Raw genomic sequence first — 25,228 nt, 5'->3', positions numbered from 1 at the left:
GTGCTAGTTAATTATTTATTTTTAGTTGAATTGTTTAATTATTTTTAGTTGCCCATCCGTGAAATCCCCCTCTTACCAATTGGACTTTAAAAGAGACAAATATCTCCAGTCCCTGAGGAGACGACCCTATTTGTCACTGTCTACTATTTAGTAAATTTCGTCAATTAATTAATTCTGGTATATCGGATTCAGCAAATTCTTCGGGAACAGGGTGAATCAAGTAACCCATTGCACACTTAGAGTCCCTGCTCCAATACCTAGGATTAATTTTTGACTGCTTTTAGTGGTATTTAGGTTTTTACTATTATTATTGCACAGGTTCGGCACCTGTCAGTAGGCGGAGGCAAGAGACCAAGAGACGAAAAAAAGGGCATTTATTTATTGCAAACGAGTCAGTAGAAAACGAAGTAAGCATGGCCAACACCCAAACATTAAGGGAGCTAACTGCCCCGGAACTGACTCACCAGCCCTTATGCATCACATTCCCCACTTTGGCTAAGAATACTGCTTTCGAATTGAAGTTGGGGTTGATTCACCTCTTACCTTCTTTCCATGATCTCTCTGGTGAAAAACCCCACAAACACGTTACGGAGTTCGAGGTGGTTTGCTCTAGTATAAAATCTCCTGGGGTCACTGAAGAGCAAATTAGACTGAGAGCCTTTTCGTTCTCTCTCAAGGATGCAGCTAAAGATTGGCTGTACTACCTACCAGCAGGCTGTACTACCTACCAGCAGGTAGTATTACCACATGGGCACAGTTGAAAAAGAAGTTTTTGGAAAAATTTTTCCCTGCATCCCGGGTTGCAAGTCTAAGAAAAGAGATATGCAGTATTAAGCAGTATCCTGAAGAATCTCTATATGATTACTGGGAAAGGTTCAATAAGTTGTGCACTAGATGCCCACAACATCAAATTAGTGAACAACTATTGATCCAATATTTCTATGAGGGACTCCAGTCGTCCGACAGGGGTATCATTGATGCTGCAAGTGGGGGAGCATTAGCGAACAAGACACCAAGGGAAGCATGGCTACTCATTGAATCGATGGCAGAGAATTCTCAACAGTTTGGCTTCTGTGAGAGTAACCCTACCCGTAGGGTCAACGAGGTAGAGACGTCGTCCATTCAGCAGCAGATATCGGAGCTGACATCTTTTGTACGACAATTAGCTGTGGGAAACATGCATCAAGCAAAGGCCTGTGGAATTTGCACAAATGTGGGCCATCTCACTGACTCGTGCCCTTTGCTGCAAGAGGATGTGGCTGAACCAGTGAACATGGCTGGAGGTGTGTCCGCGCCTCGAAGACCGTACGACCCATACTCCAACACGTACAATCCGGGTTGGAGAGATCACCCCAATTTCAGCTATGGGAATAGGCCACAGAATTCATTCTCCAATCGTCCACCAGGATTCCAACAACCGTGGCAACAAAAGTCTCAACCCTCGTCCTCTAGCTCAGAAAGTTCTTTGGAGGAAATTGTCAAGAGTTTGGCCATGACCACTGCTCAACTCCAGCAAGAGACTAGATCCTTGGTCGCGAGCGCTACTCAGTTCCAACAGGACACCAAAGCAGGCATGAAAGACATGGAGACTTGAATAAATCAAATGGCAACTGCCATTAATCTCCTGGAGTCCCACGTTTATGGGAAACTGCCATCACAACCCGAGACAAATCCCAAGAATGTAAGCGCCCTGACATTAAGAAGTGGCAAAGAGGTGGAGGGACCTAAGTTGGTAAATTCGAAAAGCAAAAGTGAGGAGGAGATATAAAAGGAGATTGAAGAGGAAGGGCGCATTCGCGAAGACCCTAAGGTAACATCTATTCCTTCGATCCCTATTAAATCTAATCCAGCTCCTTTTCCTTGCAGGTTGGAAAAGACAAAGAGGGCAGAAAAGGAAAAAGAAATCCTGGATGTGTTCCGCAAAGTTCAAGTAAACATCCCCTATTGGACGTGATCAAGCAGGTACCCAAATACGCAAAGTTCTTGAAAGACTTGTGCGTTAACAAAAGAAAGCTAAGGGGTGATGAAAGAGTGATGGTAGGAGAGAATGTATCAGCTGTACTTCAAAGGAAACTTTCACCCAAATGCGGGGATCCAGGTATGTTTTACTATTCCCTGTAAGATTGGACATTCTAGTATCAAAAATGCCATGATAGATTTAGGGGTTTCTATTAATGTGATGCCTAAGTCAATCTATGATTCCCTAAATTTAGGACCATTAAAAGAAACAGGGATAATAATTCAATTGGCTGATCGTACATGTGCTTATCCGGATGGGATAGTTGAGGATGTTTTAGTGCAAGTAGATGGATTAATTTTTCCTGCTGATTTTTATGTGCTTTACATGGATGATAGAAGTGCCCCAAATCCATCACCCATTATATTAGGAAGACCATTTTTGAGTACTGCCCAGACTAAAATTGATGTTAGTAAGGGTACTCTCACGATGGAATTTGATGGAGAAATAGTCCACTTCAATATTTTTGATACAATGAAACATCATGTTAACTCTCATTCTGTGTTTGCTATGTATACCACTAATCCCTCTGTGCAAGAATTTTCTAAGTTTGCTTATAGGGGTAAATTCAAGGTTGCTGCGAACAAGTCCTATAGGATGAAAAAAATTCATGAGATGAAAATGGAGAGAAAATTTAGGAAAAAGGTTGCACTCAATGGCCACGTGGATCTCGGAGGAGGGCCACCAATTACAAGGAAAATTCAATTACATCCAGACTAAAGAGTGGTGCTATGTCTAGCCAAAGACATTAAAGAAAGGCGCTGCTTGGGAGGCAACTCAAGACTTCTTTTGTTTTAGTTTTCTTATATTTTTGAAGTTTTTGTTAAGTGTTAGTGTCATTTAGTGAGTTGTTATTTTGTGGCAGGAAGCTGGCAGTTAGACATCCCCACGCTAGGTCGTCACACCTAAGGAATGAAGTTTTGGAATTGACGTCTTCTCCTTCCTGTTCGTGTTGCGTCCGTCGCCGCCACTCCACCTTGCATCCGCCGCTACCACACCACCTTGTACACTCAGCCGCCTCACCCTCCTCCGCCTTAGTGTCTCGCTTTCCCTCCCCGGTGGTCAAGGAAGTTTCTCTTCTTTTCTCCTAATACTTCATTTGTCTTTTCTACATTGAGGACAATGTAGGTTTTAGGTGTAGGGGAGTGGCTTCCATTATTTCTTTTTGCTTTGTTACTCAGAAAAAACAAAAAAAATGGGAAAAATGAAAAAAGTGAAAACATTGTAGTTAGTCAGCTTTTTGTTTATTTCTATGCTTGTTAATGCTGGAGCATGTTGCTGTGATGAATGACACAATCAAGGTGCATGGGTATGTGGGTAAATATACTAGCTATGCATTTTGTTTTCCCTTGGCAGTGTTGTTGAGTGTTGAATACGTTGGACTTGACCCATTCTTGAAACTTTTGGAAGCTTTTTAGCCTTATATGAGCACATTATTCTTGTTTGCTCTATTTTTGTTTGAATGAGTGGGTATCATGCATGGTATCGGCATTCTAGAACTTGCTATTTTATACATGTCGAGACCACATTTTGTTGAATTGGATGCATTTGAAATGATAAGGGCATTTAGGATTTAACCTTTTTTGACTTTCTAAAAACCATGCCTTCATCTTGTCTCCCCATTGTGAACCTATTTGAGCTTTTATCCTTCGCTATTGTTTGATTAGCCGTACTTGATAATCCATGACCTTTTTAGACTTTCTTGTTTAACCTTGTGTCGTCAAGAGATGTCTGAATTCCGTTGTTTGTGCAAGGCAAATGAATCTAAGGTGGCAAGTGTTGTCGGAATAGAAGTTGTATGGTGCTCTGTGCATCTGAGATAAAAAAAAATGGAAGGGGGAGAAATCGGCAATGAGCTGGTGGGCAGAAGACTCCAGCCTGCAAGACGTGCCCACGCCTTGCAAGACAGCTGCTCCATTAAAAAAAAAAAAGAAAAAAAAAAGCTCATGAGCAGAAAACTCCGGCCTACAAGGCGTGCCCGCGCCTTGCGAGCCGCTTGTTCAAAAAAAAAAAAGAAAAAAAAAAGAGAAAAGGGGAAGAGTTTCGACACTTGCACAGTGGAAATGGCAAATGAAAATGCCTTGCTCGTGAAATTTTTCTGATGAAGCGTTGTGGTGATGTGGTGGATATTAGACATTCTCTTGACACACTATACCCTATTTTTACCTTCTTGTCCCGCTTTTTACCTAAACCCCATTACAACCTTATTAAAGTCCCTTTGATTTGTGTATTTAGTTCACTTGCGAGTGGTGGAGATGTGATAAATGTGCAAGCCTATGGTAATGCCATTCCGTGATGTTGATTTGAGCGTTCCTAGTATTCATTTACTTTCTTTGAATTACCACTTGTCCGGTGTGCTCTAATTTTGGCAGCATTGTCAGGGATCTGAGATGTTTGTGTTAGTACAAATTACTACATGACCTTTGCTCTCTTGGTTGTACTTCTGAGCTCCGAAATGCTTGAGGGCAAGCATTGTCTAGGTGTGAGGGGATTTGATAGAGCAATTATTGGGCACATTTTGCACTGTTATTTTGTCATAATTTTGGCTACTTATGGTGCTAAAAATTAAAATTTTGCTCATATTTGATATTTGTGCGAATTATAAGTGGTTGGTATTAAAAGTAATCTCCAGAGGGCAAATTCCAGAAGACTAGGTATTATCTGGCGTGCCCACGCCAGACAACGTGGAGTTGCGTGAAAAAGCCGAACACGCGGGATTGGTAGCAGCAAAAATGTGGGCAATTAAGAAGTTAGGCCCGCGTGAACTAGAGGCATGGGATTAAAACCCCAAAAAGAAAAGGTTTGGCGGCGCTACGAGGAGAATAAGAAGCCAGATTCACGTGAAAATATGGGATTAGCTTTAGTTTTCTTTTTCCCTAGCCGTCAGACGTTGTAGACTCTTCTCTTGCTTTTTGGCTTTCACGTTTTTGACTCTTTTGCTTTGGCTTTGGCTCTGTACAATTTTCGTTGGCTTTTGCGTTGTACTTCGACTTTAGTACGAACATTAACGCAGAGACAAGGAAGACGTTTTCTTTTCTTTCTTTCGTCATTACTCCATCGTTCCAATTTCGCTGATGATTGTGCGGATGAAATCAACCAACCCACGCAAAATTGATACGATGAGGAGCGGCTAGATTTCTCCTCTACCCAAAGGTTAACGCGAAGGCGCGGTCCATAACATCTGTGAGATCTAATCGAATCTTTATTATTTCTTCCAATTTGTTGCTATTCGTGCGTTTCCTGAATTAATTGTTCATGGGTATTTTATTAATTGAATATCAACGGCCGGATATTTAATTTAATTGAATAGCCTACTATCTCATTAACTAAATTGAATCCGTAATTGTTCGTTTAGTTGATAATTAGTGACAACCACTATAATTGGCTTTATGTTGGGGAAGCACAGGATCTAATTTAAATAAACCCTCTTAGCGTATTTATTGATTAGGGTTGGGTTTTTCTAGCTTTAATGCAACTGGATAATTAAATTCCTATGGTCGTACCTAGGGTTGTTTTCTGGTTAGAGAAGCAGTCAACGGTCGTACCTTGGCTGTCGAAAAGGTAAGAAAAAATTGGCTGTCAGAGCTTGTTGATAGCTATAACCAACCTAGTGATAAATGGATGAAATATCTTTGCATCGATGAGCATTTAATTGAACCGTGCCTGAGCAGTTGATCTTTTGGGTAGAACTTTTATTAATTGTTATTTTTAGTAAATTGTGCTTTGTGAGTTAGTTTTGAATTTTGTTTGTTTTATTTTTATTTTTATTTTCCTCCCATCAAAAACCCCCCATACTCTGACCTCTAGAAGAAACGAATTATTCCCAGTCCCTGTGGATTCGACCCTACTCACCGCTATATACAAAATTTGTAATTTTCTTGAGTAGGTAATTATTATTGCACAGGTTCGACACCTGTCATCCATCATGTTTTGCAATAAATTGTTATGATTATGCCTTCCGTACGTTCTAACTAGATGTAAGAGCTTGTCTTTGTTCTCTTGTTTGTTATTCCTAGAATTAATCCATCATGTAATAGCTTGTCTTTGTTCTCTTGTTTATTATTTTCCACTTGTATTATTCAATATTTGAAGAAAGTCTAGTTTTAATTAAAAATTATTCAAAATGTCCGTCATATATTGTCAAATGAATGTTACCATCTCTTACTATTAAAATGTTGACTTTATGTCTCTTACAAGTCAAATTAGTCTAAATCTTACGTAGCTGGCCTTTTTTTTTTAGCATGTATCCACCATGTAACTTACACATAATCATTTTTTTTTACGTGTAAAAAGTCAAGTTCCACTTTATTAGGGGAAAAATAGATGTGAGTTGAGTACTTTTTTACATGCAAATCTTTTTAGGGGCAAAAACGAATGTAAATTGCGTAATTTTTTAACTACAAATCCGATATGACCTTTTTCACCTTAAAAAATGATTATGTGTAGGTCACATACTATATTTTTAGGCTAAAAAAGTGATAAAAAATATAGGTTATGACCAGATTTGACCGACTTAATTTTTTAAGAAATATAAAACTAGCATTTTAAAATGAGAGATGAAAAATTTTGCAGAATATAAGAGATGTTTTGAACAATTTTCACTTAAAAATTTTTTTGTTGATCAACTTGCTTTTCTTTTTGTGCTCGATGCTATCATCAGATTCTTTTCTCCGATTATATCTGATGTGACTTTCGATTTAGAAAATGACTTGCACGCTGCCAACTGGCAACTAATTCCTTTGTTTCTCTTTCTTCTGCGTTCTTAACACTAGTAGAATCGATTTTCTTCGTTGTTCTTGATCAAGTTTTGTTACACAATCCTCTTATTCTTCAAAATATTTACTTAACCTCCAATGATTTTATGTGAAGTAGAAACTGGACAGAAAGAACCCAAAGTAAAATTCTAGTTATGTTCTTATTCAAAGAGTAAATTACATATAATTCTTCTAAAGTTCTGCAAATTGTTAGATGACCTTCTTAAAGGTTTAAAATAGTTATATAACTCTTCTATGATTTTATGTACAGTAAAAAATGAATAGAATGCACCATTTTTTCCTACGACTAAATTAGAGATGCTCCAAAAGTACGTGCGATTGAATCATAATATCTATTTAAATTCCCTATGATTTGTTTGAGTATCCACTGTATCCTCTTTAGTTTTGTATTTATTCACATAATTCTCTTATGATTTTATGTAAGGTAATTAGGTCGTTGTTTGATTTAGTATTTAAGCAAGGGCAAAACTGTTTTATTAACTAATGACATTACATAGACTATTTCCCATCAAGTTTTCACTTTGCATGTAATTATAAGGGGATGAAGTGGATATTTTAAAATGTTGGTTGAGTCACCTGAAAATAGGTGAAATCAAAAGGCAATTATGTGTAATTTATCGATATGTAAATAACACATAACAGAAGTACACAACCACTTTATATAAAACTATAGATGAATTACGAGTTGTCGAATGTGAGCCCGTTGGAGCTTAGCTGATGTATAATTTTCAACATATTTCTTATTTCATGATTCACATGTACTTCTAGCACGCGTTTCAGTCAACCGCCACAACTGACAATATTTTAGGTCTATTTTTCACTTTATATAAGATCACAAGGGACTAAGTCGATATTAGTGAACAATAAGGGTTTGCGTGATAAATGCAAAACCACAGGGGGTAAAACGATAATGATATTATTATACTTTTTGATCTTTTTAGCAGTGAAACGGTTGATGAAGAACTTCAAGATTATTGTAGCATCGTGAGAGCATTCAATCGGAAGACAAAGTCATAAAGTTTCTTTAATAAAGTAGTGGGACTGCCTGGCGCACTTATTGCTTTGAAAGGCTGCATTGAGAATTCAAAAGGCTGAAATTACTGCAAGGAAGCGCCATAATTAGGTAGTGAAAATTATGTTGAAATGCACCACAAAGTGCCAAACTACAAACTGTTAAAAGCTAATGACCATTCACTCACATTTACTGATACTGATCCTTCACATTGCTCACGTAGTGAATATATTCAAAGTACAAACTACGTAATATACATAAACAAGACCATAAAACAATGTGTTATTAGTTCCTCCTAGGTTCCATATATGGAATCCAACGACAGCTGTGTTTGGAATTCAGTGCTACAACTCGATCAGCCATTGAAAAAAAGCCAATTGAAGTAGTGGAAACGGTGCGAGCAGAAGAATATTTGAAGCAAAGCAAATTTATGCCGATATTAATTTCACGCCATATGCAAGTTTCCGAGATGAGTTGGTCCCAAAGATGGATCAGAATAAATTTGGTTTAATGCCAAGTCTTGGCAAATCAACAGACTTCAAAATGTAACAAATTCAATTGAAGTAGAATCTTTGGTTCCATGAATCTATAATGGTCCAATCCCTTTCGTATTAAATTCCTTAGATTGAGAATGGCAAGCCACGGGAAAGACCTAAAGCATGCCCTGATCAAGACTTTGTCGGTCCATTATTCATTAGTCAATAGCAGAAGACAAACACAGCACAGCAAAGGGAGTAGGAGAAATTTCACACCCACTTACTACTGAATTTCGCTGTAATGAAAGTACTTTTATTAGTATCTGCTCTTTCTTGCCAACTGCAGACAAGAAGACTTTGACGGAGACTTGCAAAACAATTTTTTTTCATAATCAATTACCAAATAAATAAACTGACAAGAAGAGTAACTGACAAATTGTCATTCCAAAACGCAAGCTTAGAATTAGAATAATATTTTAGATAATTAAAAACTAAAATTTAAAATGCAATAAAAAAATTCAATGGAATACATATATGGATTGCAACAAAAAAAATATAGAATGCAATAAAATTTAAAATGCAGTAAAAAAAACACACACACAAATATGCATACATGTATTTTATTGGAATTGTGTAGGAAAGGTCTCGAAATGAGTTGGGGAAGAGTTGATGCTTGGATGATTAAAAAGAGTTATTTGGTGTTTCTTTTACATAATGTTTCTACTTTTCTGTAATTCACGTCAATCTACCATTGTAGAAGTAGTTGATTTTTTTTTTCTTTATCTTTGTTTCCTGTGTAAATGATGCTTCCTTAGTTGCTATTTTGAAGTTGAAGTTGGTTGATTATAAGAGACTTGGATGATGAGAACTTCAAGGGAGCAACAGATATGAAATAACCAGCGATAAATATAAATAAACATGTCTTTTTCTGGGTGTGGGGTTCAAAAAAAAAAGTCTTTTTTTGGGGAGGGGGCTACAGTTTAATTAAAAGCTAGGTGTTCCAGAATATTTCCTGCGCCTTCCTATTGCTTTCTTCCCTGAATCCAACAACCCTGTATTTGGATTTTTGTGGTATAACACTACTGTCGGCCAATTAACAAAAACCAATTGAAGTGGTCGAAATGCGTTGAGAATAAGAAAAATTGAAGGTTTGACTGGTTTAGATGTAATCGTGATGTGTAAAAAATGAGTGACAAAGATGAATACTAGATGCCAATATTTCAGACACACGAGGCACATTGGATGAGTTGGTCCAAAAGATGGATCAGAAAGATGCTCATGATAAAAATTCGGTTTAACGCTAAGTCCTGGCAAATCAGCAAAGTCCGGAATGTGAAATTATCAAGTAACCCAATAGAATTGGTAAAGTTTGCTTTTCAAAAACTGTGAAAAACTGTCATACTAAACGTGGTAGGATTGGCTTAAAAAATGTTTTTTATAACTTTGTCTATAAAAACTCTTTAAAAATACCCCAAAATTTTAAAATAGACACCCCAAAACATTTCAAAACCCCATGAATATTTTTTTGCCTTTCTTCTTGGGATAATTTCAGAAACCTCCCTTGAGGTTTCTAGTAATTTTAGACAGCTCCTCTTATGTTTTAAAAATTACACATATATCCCCTAGAACATAGATTTGGGTTTCACTTTGATGATTTAAGGCTAAAAAAGTCTATGAATGCCCAAAATTGCCTTCTTCTAAATTTTCTTAATATGAATAATCATAAAAAAATTTTAAAAGGCAAAACATCAACAAAAGTGCAAGTTTGGGGTAATAATTTTAATACAATTTATCAAATTAAACATTCTCGTAATCCAGTAACTTTTTTATATTTAATAATATGAACAATTGAGTTGTTGTCAGTGATGATTGCTTCCATCATCATCAATGGCAATAGCATATTTAAGTGATAGAAAGAAGGAGACATTTACTTGATTAGTATATTTGAGTGATAGAAGGTTACAATTTAATGGTTATAACTGAAATAGTTTGGCCACAGTATATGGCCTGGTCACGAATAGGGATGCCAATGGGGCGGGGGGTGGGGCGGGGACGGGGGTTAAAAATTCTCCCCCGCTTAGAAACGAGGCGGGGGGCTGGGGTACACTCCCCGCCCGGCCACCCGCTTTAAAAATATAAATATACAATATATATGTATATAATTATACATATAATATATAATTTAATTAGTTACAAACTTATGATAATAATATTATTAGGTATATGTATTATATAATGTATATTAGTATATATAATATAATTGATATTATATGATTATACTAATAATTATATATATGTACTAATACAAATTATTAACTGGTTATATTAAATTTGCCAATACATTTATACTAAATTCCTGACTATACTTAATATAATATCATTTTTTTCTCAAAAAAAAGCACAAGCACAAGCATAATAATGAATTAGTAATTGTATTTGTGTCAAAAGTGAAAACTTGACTACTTCAGTTGTATTTATTTCATCATGTTGGATTGTATTCAAATAACTTTTGTTTGATTATTTTTATAAGTTTCAATTGTGAAATTACAATAAATAATAATTTGGTGATGTGTTGATATTTTAGTACTTGATTATTTGCTAGAATTTAACTATAATAAAATTATATAACAAAATTTTTATTAATCCCGCGAACAAATTTTTATTAACCCCGCGGGGGCACCTGCGAGGGACGCGGGGTGGGGCAGGGACGGGGTGGGGGGAGCGGGGGACAGGGGACGGGGCAGGGGCGGGGGGAATTTGTAGGCAACGGGGCCGGGGATGGGGGAGGGGTCCCCTGCCCCAACCCTGCCCCGTTGCCATCCCTAGTCACGAAGAATTGTTTTCCTTTTTCCTGTTATCTTTTCCCTTCTTTATCAATGGCTTGTCTTTTGAAAAGTTATGAAGGTTATTATAGTCATTGTCTATCATCAAGAGAGGTAAGTGTAATATTGAAAAACCTCAAAGGAGTTCAGTGAAATTGTTAGAAATCTCTCCCGAGGTTTCTTAAATTATCCCTTATTTTTAGGTGCCAAGTGAATCTTCTAACAACCTTTTTTTAAGGCAAATTATCAAACAGCTTAAGTTCCATAATCAACCATGTTAACTGCTTGGGAAAAGTTAATCTGGTGTCTTTATCTTTTGAGTCCTAGTTTGATCTCTCATAATTCAGTTCAAATACATTTGGTTCTTTAGTTGTCATAGTATATCTCAGTTGTAAAACATTGTCCGCTTAACAATCCTGCATTTATGCATATTACGTGTAGTAATTATTTTTCATTTAATTGATGAGAGACAATTAGCTATTCATAATATCTTACCCGTGTGGCAACTTGTCCTACATAATAATTTGTCATATAATTGATGAGAGAAACAATTAAGTATTCATGGTATCATATCATGTGGCCATGAAAAGCACCATAATAATATTCTAACATAATTTGCAGGCTTATTTACAAACGTAAATCCAACTTTCATCACCTAACCATTGTTTGCATTAATATTCTTTCAACATCGTAGGTTGATAGGGTGATGATGGCTAATCTGAGAGTTGTTATTTCTATTAGTTTATTTAGTGTAATCAATGCATTAAGATGAAAGCCAAAAGAAATTTGATGTAGAAAGGTTTTGCATTGTCATGCTGTGCCACTTGATGTTGATTATTATAACCAGGGGAAAAAAAAAACAACTTGATATTGATTATGGTTCGAGACAGCGGGAAAGCCAGAGATGTTGCCGTTATTTATAAGAAGATCAAGTTTATTTGTTCATTTGGTCCTTCACTATTACCTACCCATCAACTTCCAAATTACTATTAAATAAACATTTATATTTATTCTAATGTTCCTCTTTTACAAAAAAATTTATTATGCAGGCCATTGTATCAACTATAAACGCTACATCAGATACCCAAAAACTTATTTACAATCTCATATCAATATCAGATTTTACTTAATACACAACAATATTCATCAATATTCCTAAATTTTAATTCCATGGCTACCACTTTCTTAATACAAAATAATCTAAACAATCACTAGTAATATCAATATCCATTATATTCCATTAGCACAGAGCTCAAAATTAATTAAACTCTCTCTAGAGGAATAATATCAATAATTGTAAATAAAAAATAGAAACACAATGCAATTATAAATATATACCAAGAACACTTTTTTTTTCATGACAACCATAACAGCATAACCTATATTTAGTTCATTTTCCACTTCTTATCCTTAATTTTTATTTTTGATCACTATCACTATCTTCATCTTGATCTAGATTGATAATGAAATTAGCACTCAATTTATCATTTGACAATTTCAAATTTGCTAATGCCTATCAAAAATTGGAAACAAAAATGGGCGCAAGGAAACCATTTAATAATAATGAAATATCGGGAATTGAGAATAGATACCAAGATATATAAGTATTTGTGGTTTGGTATGTATGGTGATTTATTAGTGGCGAAAGTGCACATTTGGTTGATAATAATAAATAAACGAGTTTAAAAAGAAAATAAATGTAGGAAGAAGAGGATAAATAATTAAATGAAAAAAGCTGTAGTTTGAATTATTGGTTGAAAATAGATGAGAGAGTTTTAATATTTGATAGAGTTTTCAATTAGTTGACAATTAATGAAGGGCATTGTTGTGCTTTTATCAAACCAAGGCAGATCTCCGTAATTATGTAAACCTTAAGAGAGTTGAATGAAATTGTCAAAAACCTAAGGAATTTTTAATAGATAATTTTTTTTTTTTTACAAATTTGTCTATTGAAAATTAATGAAGGGATTGTTGTCCTTTTCTGAAATCAAGGGAGGTCCGTAATTATGTAACCTCAAGAGAGCTGAGTGAAATTGTAAAAAATCTAAGGAATTTTTAATAGATAAATTTTTTTTACAAATTTGTCTATAAAAACTCTTAAAAAATACCCCAAAATTTTAAAATAGACATCCCAAAACATTTCAAAACCCCATGAATATTTTTTTGGCCTTTCTTCTTCTTTCTCTTTCCCCACATTAGTCGGTCGGCACTTCTGCTGCATCTTTTCTGGCGTCGATAATAGCGCAACCTCCCCCTTTTTTTCCTTCTCCTCTCTCCTTCTCTTTCCCTTCTCTTCTCTCCCTCCCTCCTTCTCCTCCTTTACCTCTCTTAAACAAATTCAAGAGTTGACTTGACTTTGCCGCCCCACCCACAAGGTTATCAAGTCCTTGGTTGCTGCCCCACAGTAGACCAAGTCAAGTCAACGCGAAACTGGACAAGATCCGAGCGAGTATAAGTAGTAGTAGCATTTGTACGAGGCCTTACGCCTTCAGCTACAGCCTCCCAATCCCAATCCATACTACAGTGCATTTCTTGGAGGAGTAATAATCAGTTCTAGCTTGCTTTCCTCTGTCAACAGAGAAATCAAAGCAAAAAACAAGTCAATTAGAGATGGACAAGGCAATAGAACTTGGAGTAGGATTTATCTTTACATATGTGCTGCAGTTGATCGATGAGAACCGCAAATTGATGAGCGGTACCGATGCCAAAATCAAGGAGCTTACGGACAACCTCGTTCTACTGAAGAAATTCATGGAGTTGTACACTGACGAGTACTACAAAGACGACATCCTGAGGGGGCTGGCGGACGAGATCAGGAATCGGGTGCATGAAGTTGAAGATGTCCTGGAAACCCACATCGTCGAGGTGTCACGGTTCAAAAACAAGAATTTCGTTGGGAAAGTGGTGGGCTTGTGGGATCGCCTAGAAAACACACGGAACTTGGGCAAAGCCATTCGTGAGCTGACTGAAAAGGTGAAGAAGGCGTGCAATGACAACAAGGACATTGGCGTCCGCATCATAACAAGCGGAATATGTGATCCTATTCCCGCAGACAATTATACGGTACAATTCCATCCTCTTTCTATCAAAATTTTTACGTCCATCTTGAAGAAAAGCTCATATTTTGTCCGTAGAGGGGGTATTTCTTGTTTCGACCATTTGTAGTTTTTTTTTTTTTTTAATTTTGTTTTGTATTTAATTCTTTTCCTCTGTGCCTAGAAATTTTTGCAAGGGACAAAGTAGGATATATTGCCGATTTGTGATTTGATCGATTGAACCACCAATTCAGTCTGATTTTTGAAACGATGATTGTAGAGGAAAGTAGTTCACATCCATTTTATTTAAAGGGATAATTGCAGAAACCTCCCCTGAGATTTCTGACATTTGCACTGACCTCCCCTCTAGGTTTAGAAATTGCATCACCTCCCCTGAACAGTAACAATTCGTTGCAGAAACCTCCTTGACAGCTTTTGTTGAAGTGAGATAAGAATTTTCTTCCAATTTTGCCCTTACTTGCTTGACAATTATTATTTGCTTGACAATTGCTTAACTAATTATCTAATTAGTTAATAGTTAAACTAATTAACTATTAACTAATTAACTAATTATTTAATTAATTAATTAACTAATTATCTAATTAACTATTAACTAATTAACTAATTAATCTAATTAATTAATTAACTAATTATCTAATTAACTAATTAACTAAAGCTGTTGTCTGTCCGAAACTAACAAACTATTTGCATGTTAAACTAATTAACTAATTAGCTGCTTAACTAATTAACTAATTAACTGCTTAACTAATTAACTAATTAACTAACTAACTAATTAACAAACTATTTGCATGTTAAACTATATGCAGTACGCATTACCTATTTAAAGTATCGGCTCTTTATAGGTATTTTACTTTCAAAATTTAATTTATGATAAAAATATCAATGTTTGTAAGTAAAATTCAAAAAGTGTTACAGTAATATTCTTACAAAAAGGGAGGGGCATAGGACCATAAATTAAATGTTTGAAAGTAAAAATATTGATATTACTGTAACACTTTTTGAATTTTACTTACAAACATTGATGTTTTTATCATAAATTAAATGTTTGAAAGTAAAATACCCATAAAGAGCCGATACTTTAAATAGATAATGCGTACTGCATATAGTTTAACATGCAAATAGTTTGTTAATTAGTTAGTTAGTTAATTAGTTAATTAGTTTAACATGCAAATAGTTTGTTAGTTTCGGATAGACAACAGTTTTAGTTAATTAATTAATTAGATAATTAGTTAATTAGATAAACAGAAATTAGTTAATTAGTTAATTAATTAATTAGATAATTAGTTAGTTAATTAATTATTTAGTTTAACATGCAAATAGTTTGTTAGTTTCGAATAGACAACAACTTTAGTTAATTAGTTAATTAGTTAATTAGATAAACAAAAATTAGTTAATTAATTAATTAGATAATTAGGTAGTTAATTAGTTAAGCAGTTAATTAGTTAATTAGTTTAACATGCAAATAGTTTGTTAGTTTCGGACAGACAACAGCTTTAGTTAATTAGTTAATTAGATAATTAGTTAATTAGTTAATTAGATAAATAGAAATTAGTTAATTAATTAATTAGATAATTAGTTAATAGTTAATTAAATAATTAGTTAATAGTTAATTAGTTTAACTATGCAGAAATAGTTTGATTAGTTAATAACTATTAAAAATTAGATAATTTGTTATTTATTAATTAGATTATTAGTTATTTAGTTATTTAGTTAATTAGTTAAACTATGCAGAAATAGTTAATTTAGTGTAATTTTTATTAACAAATGTTTTGTTGGGTTTGATGAAAGTACTCATCACATTCATTTGGTAAAATTAAATCATGTCAGGGGTACTTTAGTAAATTGACCCACTTTTGCTTATTAAATTGCCTCCAACTTTTGATAGGGGAGGTCAGTGCTATTTCAAAATTGATAGGGGAGGTCCATGCTATTACTATAAAAGTCAGGGGAGGTTTCTGCAATTATCCCTTATTTAAATTATATATAAAAATAATACAAAGCAAACACTGGATGTGTTGTTTGGATCGAGGAAGGAAAGCAAAAAAGAGGAAAAATTCCAGTGTCAGTTGACTAAAATAAATGAAAAAAAAAGTTTATTTAGAAAAGTTTAATTTATTTCATTTAATTTGCAGTTGCTCTAGAGGAAGGGGGAAAAGAAAGAAGGGCAGCTGGGGAAGGAGGGGAGGGTAAAACTGCTGGGAGTAGGGGAAGGAAGGGGGAGGGTAGCATGGGAGGGCGAGGCTGGCAGCAGAGAGGGGACGGGTTGAAAAGTTTCACCACTTTTTTTTTTTCTTATTTTTGGGTGGAAATTTGCTGTCAATAAAAACACGCATGAACATTCTAGTTAGTTAATTATATAAAAGGGTGTTATGAAAAAAAATTCTAAACTACTAAATTAAACTCCCAAAGGTAATGTGATTTTCAAAATGAAAGAAGGAAAACAGGTTAACCTTGGGTAGATATTAAGACTCTCACTAGCTTCATTATTTATCATCTTTTTGGTTCTTTACTGGGTATGTTTTAAAAGATTTTGTTTTCTATTCTTGTATCCATATGAAAAATGTGCTCGGCGTTATTTTATTTGCACAAAATGCAAATATTAATGCTAAAATATTCGAGTATTAATAGTAGGTCCACCTCTTGTGAATCATACTGTTAAGAATCTCATAAAACACCTATTTTTTTTATATATATATATATATAAAAGACACAACCCTTAATTAATTAATGTGCTTATCTTGTTGTTTGGGGGCACAAAATAGAAGAAAACCATTTGAAATATAAAAAGGGTTAACTCTTACCTACGAAATATGGACTTACTAGTTTTACTCACAAAGAGCAGCAAGGTGCAATTCACTATAGTAATTGAGGAAATCAGTTTCATACTCTTGGATGTCTTGTGACTCTCTTCTGTTTGCGAGTAATAATCGGTTATTGTGCCAATGCAAATTGCGCCTGCCATCTTCACAATTGAATTGTTGATACATTTATCTGGATCCATCCTGTCGTCTGCATTTTAAGCTTGCCTCTTATTCCTTTAAATTTGTCTCTGATTCCTTTACTAAATTTAAGGTGTAGAGCTTCAAAGTTTCAGCCCTTAATATCTTCTGGTTCAACTGTTTCAATCCGTCATTGATTCCTTTACTTTCATGCAAATAGCCTGCAAGCAATCAATGGGGAGACAGAATCATTGGGTTTGAGGATGCAGCTGACATAGTACTGGACCTTCTTGGCATACCAAAACTAGACCTAGGCAGGTCCGACGCAAAGGAGCAGAGCACATCGGAGGCAGAGCAACATAGTGACGAAAACCCGCTTGAAATAGTGTCAAAGGAGCAGAGCACATCGGAGGCAGAGCAACATAGTGACGAAAACCCGCTTGAAATAGTGTCAATTCATGGCATGCTTGGACTCGGGAAGACAACGCTTGCAAGAAAGGTGCTGAATGACCCTCAAGTCGAATATCATTTTTTCACTCGCATATTTGTCAGTGTTTCGAAAGATTACAACAAGAAAGAAGTGCTTCTTAGTATACTAAGTGCCTTCATCAAGGACATTAGGGATCGTAACATGTCGGTGCAAGAATTAGTTGCGGAGGTCCGAAAGACACTGAAGTACAAGTATTTGATTGTCATGGACGATGTTTGGGATACAAAAGCATGGGAAGATCTCAAGGATGCTTTTCCAGATTATAACAAGGGCAGTAGGGTGTTGATAACTACTCGACAAGAGTCTATGGCCAAGCGTGCTGCAACAAAGACTGATCCCTACCTGTTGCGATTTATGACTATAGAAGAAGCTGAAGAATTACTAAGGACGAAGGTTTTCAATGAAAATGAATGTCCAGAGAAGCTGCAACCTGCTGAATCAAGAATTCTGAAAAAATGTGGCGGGCTACCATTAGCAATAGTGGTAACAGCAGGTATTCTGAGGAATGATCCAGAAAACGAGAAGTGGTGGGAGAGCGTGGCTCAAAAATCACTTAGCATGGATGAGTTAGACAGTGACAGCCAGAAACAATTAGTGGATGATTTAATAAGACGGAGTTATGATAACTTGCGTCATGTATACAAGTCATGTTTTCTCTACCTTGGTGTCTTCCCTGAAGACTTGGAGATCCAAGTTTCAAAATTGTTCCAGTTGTGGATAGCGGAAGGCTTCATTCCCCAGATTGAGAGAGAGAGCATGGAGGAAACAGCTGAGAGATGTTTGCGGGAATTGGTTGACAGGAACTTAGTGATGGTGAGGCAGAGAACCTTAAGTGGTCGGATTAAGACGTGTTTAGTCCATGATACGCTGCGTGACTTCTGCAAAAGGACAGCCAAAGCTGAAAATCTTTTCCAAGAATGTGACACGGGGACGGTTTCATCTTCCAGCCGTCGCCTTTTCTGCATTAACTCTCAATTCTCGAACTACATTTCCAGTCTACTGCCTGCTCAGAATGTCCGTTCATTCTTGAGCTTTGGCCAGGAAGAAACTACACTGAACCAAGATCTCTGCCCAAATGTATTTAAGCAGTTCAATCTACTCCGAGTGTTGGATATTCTGTCCATCAAGCTCCCTGGACCTCGTTTTCCAGTCCAACTGCCTAACCTTGTTCTCCTAAAGTTCATTGCCATCTGTTGTGAGCTCAAGATCCTTCCCAGAAAAATGTCTAGCCTGCTTAACTTGCAAACTCTTGTAGTTCGCACCACATCCCCTACCCTTGCAATAGAAGCAGACATTTGGGCAATGACAAAGCTAAGGCATCTACATACTAATACCTCCACAACCTTGCCTAAATGTCCAGATCAATCTCCTGGCGGTGAAAACCTACAAACTCTATCTACCGTTTCACCTGAAAGTCTTACAAAAGAAGTGTTTAAAAGGGCTAAAAACCTTAAGAAGCTTGGCATACGTGGGAAGTTGCACGATCTTGTGGAGGGCCATGGCGAGTCTAGTTTGTTTGACAGTCTTTGCGAACTGGACTCGCTTGAAAATTTGAAGCTATATGGTGATGATGTAAACTCCAAGCTACTTGCCCTTCCTCAGGCACACAAATTCCCGCCAAGGCTGACAAGGCTGAGTCTGCATAATACAAGTCTAGATTGGAATTACATGTCTATACTCGGAAACCTTAGGTATCTTGAGGTGCTCAAGTTGAAGGACTATGCCTTTAAGGGAGATTATTGGAAGACAAAACAAGGGGGTTTTCCTTCTCTGAAAGTTTTCTTCATTGGAGCTACAGATTTAACGCGTTGGGACGCTAAAGCCAATGACTTCCCAGAACTCAAATGCCTTATTCTCAAGCAGTGCAAAACACTTGAGCGGATCCCAGCTGACTTTGTTCACATGAAGAAGCTCGAGATGATCAAAGTTGAACATACCAAGGATTCGGTAGTTTCATCTGCCAGGAGAATTGTGCAACTACAATTGGAAGTGCTTTTGCAGCAAAAGAGTAAAAAGGCTAGCCCTGTTAAGCTCATTGTTTATCCTCCAGAGTATTGAACGCCAAGCAAACTGCTCTATAAGTGCTTCTTTAACAGGTTAGTAAACTTGTTCTGACTTCCACTCCTGAATCTTAATCCATCATCTTTTGCAAACTTGAAACAATGAATTTTGCTGGATTTCATGCTTGCTAGTTTTTGTCTTCTGCTCGCCCAAACGAATTCACAACGTGGAGGCACTGAAGCTTCTATTTCGATCTTTCGTGTTTCTTCTCCATTCTGCTGTAATAAAGGCCTGGTACCTATCTCCGGGCAACGACATTCTGCTGCTATGATCTCTTTGCATTGTTTTTCTTTCCCAGTATCTTTGAAAATGTCAAATTTTGTTTTGAGCAATTGTTGTGATAGAAATAATGCCATAGATCTTCTGGCAAATTCAGTGATTGAAATAGATATTCTCTTTCCACCAGGAAACTCTTGCTGCATTGAATCTAGAGTCTTGTACTTTTCTTCCTGTTAGAGGTTTGGTTTTAACCTCATCTTGTTTCTCTTGCTGTATTGTTAAGTTTATGTTGAATCTTGCTCTGATGTATTTTACCCTTCCTTGTGTTAATTGATGAAATTGCTATAGTTTTTCCTTGGAAACTACGGAAGAACTACGACATAGTAAAGTTGCTTTCACTTTGTATTACATTGAAGACTAGAGTCATGGTGATGAGAATTTAGGGAACACCAATGGTTATTTAGTACTATTGATCGGTTGCAACTTGAAATGAACCACCAATGGTTATGTTTATACCAATAGCTATAGCTCCGTACTTAATTCTATTGATCAGACTTATATTGCTTCCCATTTCTTAGTTCCTCATTATTAAGTTAAACTGCTAGCTTATCTTATGAGTTATGTCAATTTCCAATTTAATTAACCTACTTTAGTATAGACCGAGTCATTTTCGTAGAGCCAACTTTGGAAGTAAATAGACCAGGTTGGGTATCCTAATTTGGTTGAATAACTGATTCAATCTTCTTTTTTTTTTTTTGTAAAAAAATTAACTGGATTAGAAAATGGTAGAGCAAATATTAAGATAATTCGTCATGCAAGAATTTTTTATCCCAAGAAAGAAAAAAAAATTTTAGTACTGGAGTATCAACTCCTCAAATACAGTTTACACAGAGGGCAAGTACCGCTGTCGTCCCTCGTTCACAATCTGCCTTGCAAGAATGCGAACCCAATTTACCAAGTTGCAAGATTAGGATAGAGTAGAAGTAAGGATGATGATTGACAAAATAATAATAATAATAATAATAATAGGTGCTAAATTAAAAAAATTAGAAAAAATTCTTGGTATGAGAAATATTGACTGGACTTTGGATTTGCTGGTAACAAGTTGGCTTGAAAACCATTTTGTGGTTGAGATCAGTCCCTAACTTTCCTCGAAGTTATGGACTGTGATCCAGTCATTTTACACTCAATTATCAGGTGAAACAATACATTGTCAAATGCACATGAAAAGAACATAGGTGATACTTAATCTACACCCCTATGACCCAAATCTATATTGGGTATAACTTTTAATACTAATAGTACAATTTATCAGTACTCGCAGTCCAAGTCATTAGTGCATTAAGGGTGTGAATTTAGATTGTAGGAGTATGGATTTAACCCATCCCAAAGAATAACTTGTGTCACTAAATTGTAGGCAATAAGATCACAATTTATTTGTATTCTATATTTTTTTTAGCTTTTTGTCTTTTGTATTGGATCTAAGATTTTTTTTTTTAAAAGTATTTGTATGTTGGATCTTGATTTCTTGGATCATTTCATCAAATCTCAGCATCGAATTTAAGCTTGAACCAATTGAATAGTAAATCTAGTGTTGACATGTACAAATTTTATTGGATTGCTGGTGATTTATTTAAATTCAAAATTTGTTAGAGTTTCATAATATAATCTTCATTATTTTTTAGATTAGCAAATCTAGTGATTCTTCAAATTTACTGTATATGTAACATGTATGATTAGAGCAGATTTCATGGAATAAAATTGTGTTTTTTAACTAAAAAGGATTACCAAATCTTACACAAATGGATATGTAGGGTTTGATTAACAGCTGCACATTAATCAGTTTGTTCCTTTTTTTTTTATGTTACATATATGTCTTAAAACACAAAGAGAGAAAAAAACTAAAAGTAGTTTTTTTTTTTTTTTTGTAAAAGAAAGATACTCTCAATTTACTTCCTTAGCCCAAAACGAAGAAATATAAAGTATTCATCGCTAGATCAACAATTTGACATCAAATTTTAGGTTCTCTACGAATTGGAGAGCATGCATGACAGGATTAAGTCTTGTGGAAATTGGAAAGCTACCTAATGAAATTAAAATTTCAACTTGATGGCCTTGTCAAAGCCTGCACAATAATAAAATTAAACCTAATTGCCAGTTAAAATGACCAAAATCCAATTCCAAGTACTGGAGCAGGGACTTTAGGTGTGCAATGGGTTACTTGATTCACCCTGTTCCCGAAGAGTTTGCTTGATCCGATATACCCGAATGGGATGGTTATTTTTTCACAAATAATTATGAATTTATAGACAGAGCAAGTAGGGTTGTATCCTCAGAGACTGAGTATATTTGTCTCTTAAGAAATCCAAGGTAACACAAGGGGTGATTTTGTAGAGACGACGACAATCAAATAAATTCAAATAAGGAAATAAAAATAAATAACTAACTAGAAATTAAACAACAATTCACTGAACTTAGAGTAACAATAATTACAAGCCTAAATCAATTAACACAAGAAAACAATTAAAAATAAAATAAAGTAGACAACTAAAAACCAAATGGCAATTCACTAAAATCAAGATAATATTAATTAAAGATCTAGCCAAGAAATAACTTCAGCAATGGTTCACCTAATTGATCATTGATGCAAAGCCAATTCCAATTATTTACTGATAAATAGGTTATAACTGTCAAACAAGTGATGACAGTCAACCCCCCTCTTACTGTGTCGGTGATCAAGGTACGCCTGTTAATCACTGCTCTAATTAGGAAAATAATCCTAGGTACGCCCGTAAGATTTAATTCCCCAATTGCCTTACGTATTAGAGGAGCCCTATTCTAACCAAATAACGCACTACCAGGATTATTTCAGATTAGCCCGCGTATCCCGCTGACACAAATCTAATCGTGCCAGTTGTCACTAATTTAAGGCAATTAAACAATTACGGATTTAATGCCCTAATTGACAATAGATTATCAAATCAATTAATTATCCGGATCCAAAACAATCAATTAGTTGAATAACCATAAGCATAGTAATCAAGGAATATGCGAATACCAATAAATAAAAGAAAAAGATTAAATTAAATCGATCTCACAATTTTAGGCGACCCAAAGCATCCGTTGTTTCCTGACTAGAGTGAGGAAATTAGTTCATATTTGATGAACTAAGTCCACTGGAAATTTTAGCAAAAGTCACGGCCATTGTCTGCATTTTAGGAAGCTGCAATTCGTCGAACAATTAGAAAGCAAATGAAAGTCACAGGTAACAATTGAATCTCTTTATTGTTCCTAGCATCCGTAGAGCGAAGCCACTCAAAAGGTACAAGGCGGAAAAGTCAAAGAAGAAAGCCTCCAATCTCCTGACATGCGTGGAGATAAAAGCTACAATAAACTACAAAGAAAAGTCGAGAACCAGAGCTCAGATCTCCTGCCATGCGCCCCAGTTCCTAATCCAAAATTTAAAAGGGAATAAAGAAATTCTAAGCTAAGCTAGCCGCCCCTTCTTCTGCACAATTTTCTCTTATATCCTCATGCTCCGTGCGGCGGCTCCAGGCAGAAGAACACTTTAGTCAAAATGACCGAAAAGGGCTCGTGTCCCTTCTTCCAAAAATGCCCCTGCAAGCCTTCTATTTAATTTCTTTCCCGATGATTGTCAAAATAGCAGTAATTGTGGTAGTTTTGATCTACTCCCTGAAATAAGTGCAAATTAAGAAAAATGAGTAGAATCCAGCAATTAATCCATATCAAGTCAGGTAATAGGGAAAATTAATAATAAAATAAATGAATAAATTGCAACCTATCAATTCCCCCCACACCTAAACCATGCTTGTCCTCAAGCATAAGAATAGTAAACAGATACCTAAATTTGATAATGGCCATTGCTCTTTCTATCAAATTGCCAAGACACCAAGAAAATCATAAATCAAGCATCAGTGATAAAACTCCAAAGAACATCACCCCGGTTAGCTTTTAAACTACAAACTCCTTCAATTTCCAAATTAGCTAATTTAAGAAAAAGGAATGGCGCATAACATTTATCAGCAAACAATCCAAATATTAACCAAAGCCTCCATATTCAGTCCATAAATCAACAAGCTGACCTCTAACATACTACAAACCTGCACTTTTCTGTTTTTTTTTTTTTTTGTAACAATTGATAACAATAACACGAAACGACTTAGTCTCTAGCCGTTGGAGCCTTTTGACGCGAACTCCAACATTTTTAGATGAAGGAGCCCGGTTACTCAACTCCTACCACTATACGACCACATACTCATAAAAAGTACTACTTTTTGACGCGAGAATCGACACTTTTAGGTGCAGATCCCCGGTTACTCAGTAGTAACTAATAGCGGAGTACAGTCAAGCTTATTCACAGCCAAACAACGCAAAAACGCGAAATAACAACACTAACAACCAAGCATAGGAGCAGCTCGCCTCATTATTGCCAAACATGGAGAACTGGAGTCAATATTGGACCAGTTCACATTAAAACGCCAACAGTCATTCCCTATACTTAGAAAAGTTAACAAAGAAATCAAGAGAGTCAAGCAGTCCGATATTCACCAAGGAGATGTCTTGGACCCAACCACATTAACTCGATATACATTTATTTTTTTAAAAAAAACTTGGCAAAAGTAGCATTAGAGGCAATAATCCAGCAAATTTTGGCATTCACATGACAGCTCATCACTAGAAAGAAAGGAAATGACTGAATGGAAATAAACAAAGAACAAACTAAAAGTTAAGGAAGCACCTAAAAACTAAAAATTACTAAAAACTAAAACACTGGCACCTCATTGCAAACCCCCCCCCACACCTATAGGACACATTGTCCTCAATATGACAAATAAGCAACAAAAGTGGGAGAGAGGACAGCAAAACTTCCCTGAAGTCCGGTCAAAGTGGTGGGCGAGGCGGAAATGGAGGAGGAAAACCCGCATGATGCAAAAATTGCGCCAAATTCTGCGCTATGCCGGCTACATTGAGGTCAACGTTGAGCATCCGAGCCTCTAAATTCTGAACCTGCTCCCGGAGTTGTTGCCATTCAGGAGCCCCAGGTGGTGGAGGTGGTGGGGCGGAGGCAGACGGTCCAGCAGTGTCCTCGCCCGACCCAGGGAATGAAGAGGGCCCCGCCTGTGTCGAAGGCCGCGTACCCGGAGCTCGAACTGGTCCCGGAGGGGTAAACTGGTGGAAACCATTGGGCAGGCGCTCGACGACTCCCATTTTCTCTAAGCAGTCCACGTCTAGGAGCTCCATCTCGAAAGTCAAATGTAAGTCGTGGTCCTCCAGATTAAGAACTCCCAACTGCGTCGCCAAGTGGGTGATGTAGGACCCAAGAATCAGAGGTTTGTTCTT

At 36.1% G+C, this 25,228-nt stretch overlaps 2 protein-coding genes and 1 non-coding gene across 4 annotated transcripts; 2 read left to right on the top strand and 1 right to left on the bottom strand.

Moving 5' to 3' along the window:
• The first annotated feature begins 413 nt into the window (after positions 1 to 413).
• On the top strand, positions 414 to 1,594 carry LOC113771681. Its single transcript, XM_027316250.1, has 2 exons — positions 414 to 734; positions 839 to 1,594. Exons 1-2 carry the CDS (start codon positions 414 to 416, stop codon positions 1,592 to 1,594), a joined length of 1,077 nt encoding a protein of 358 aa, XP_027172051.1.
• Positions 806 to 912, bottom strand: LOC113772633. The gene has a single exon (XR_003468601.1). It is a non-coding gene; the product is annotated as a small nucleolar RNA R71 (small nucleolar RNA).
• A 12,006-nt stretch (positions 1,595 to 13,600) lies between the features above and the next one.
• LOC113772590 (putative late blight resistance protein homolog R1A-10) lies at positions 13,601 to 20,229 on the top strand. 2 transcript variants are annotated; one of them, XM_027317223.1, is made up of 4 exons: positions 13,601 to 14,165; positions 17,318 to 17,446; positions 17,510 to 19,683; positions 19,780 to 20,229. In XM_027317223.1, exons 1-3 carry the CDS (start codon positions 13,713 to 13,715, stop codon positions 19,643 to 19,645), a joined length of 2,718 nt encoding a protein of 905 aa, XP_027173024.1. In that variant the 5' UTR covers positions 13,601 to 13,712; the 3' UTR covers positions 19,646 to 19,683; positions 19,780 to 20,229. The 2 variants fall into 2 exon arrangements, with proteins under 2 accessions (XP_027173024.1, XP_027173023.1); XM_027317222.1 differs by having other exon boundaries at positions 19,763 to 20,229.
• The last annotated feature ends 4,999 nt before the right edge of the window (positions 20,230 to 25,228 follow it).

This window comes from Coffea eugenioides, chromosome 5 (genome assembly GCF_003713205.1).
Source record: "Coffea eugenioides isolate CCC68of chromosome 5, Ceug_1.0, whole genome shotgun sequence".
Classification (NCBI taxonomy): Eukaryota; Viridiplantae; Streptophyta; class Magnoliopsida; order Gentianales; family Rubiaceae; genus Coffea; species Coffea eugenioides.
Note: the sequence above shows the minus strand (reverse complement) of the source record. Positions and strands in the feature narration are given on the sequence as shown.

Coding starts and splice junctions, on each gene's coding strand:
- LOC113771681 (XM_027316250.1), top strand. CDS start 414: ATGGCCAACACCCAAACATTAAGGGAGCTAACTGCCCCGGAACTGACT. Junction 735..838: donor GCTGTACTACCTACCAGCAG/GTAGTATTACCA, acceptor AGTATTAAGCAG/TATCCTGAAGAATCTCTATA.
- LOC113772590 (XM_027317223.1), top strand. CDS start 13,713: ATGGACAAGGCAATAGAACTTGGAGTAGGATTTATCTTTACATATGTG. Junction 14,166..17,317: donor TTCCCGCAGACAATTATACG/GTACAATTCCAT, acceptor TCATGCAAATAG/CCTGCAAGCAATCAATGGGG. Junction 17,447..17,509: donor AGGAGCAGAGCACATCGGAG/GCAGAGCAACAT, acceptor AGCACATCGGAG/GCAGAGCAACATAGTGACGA.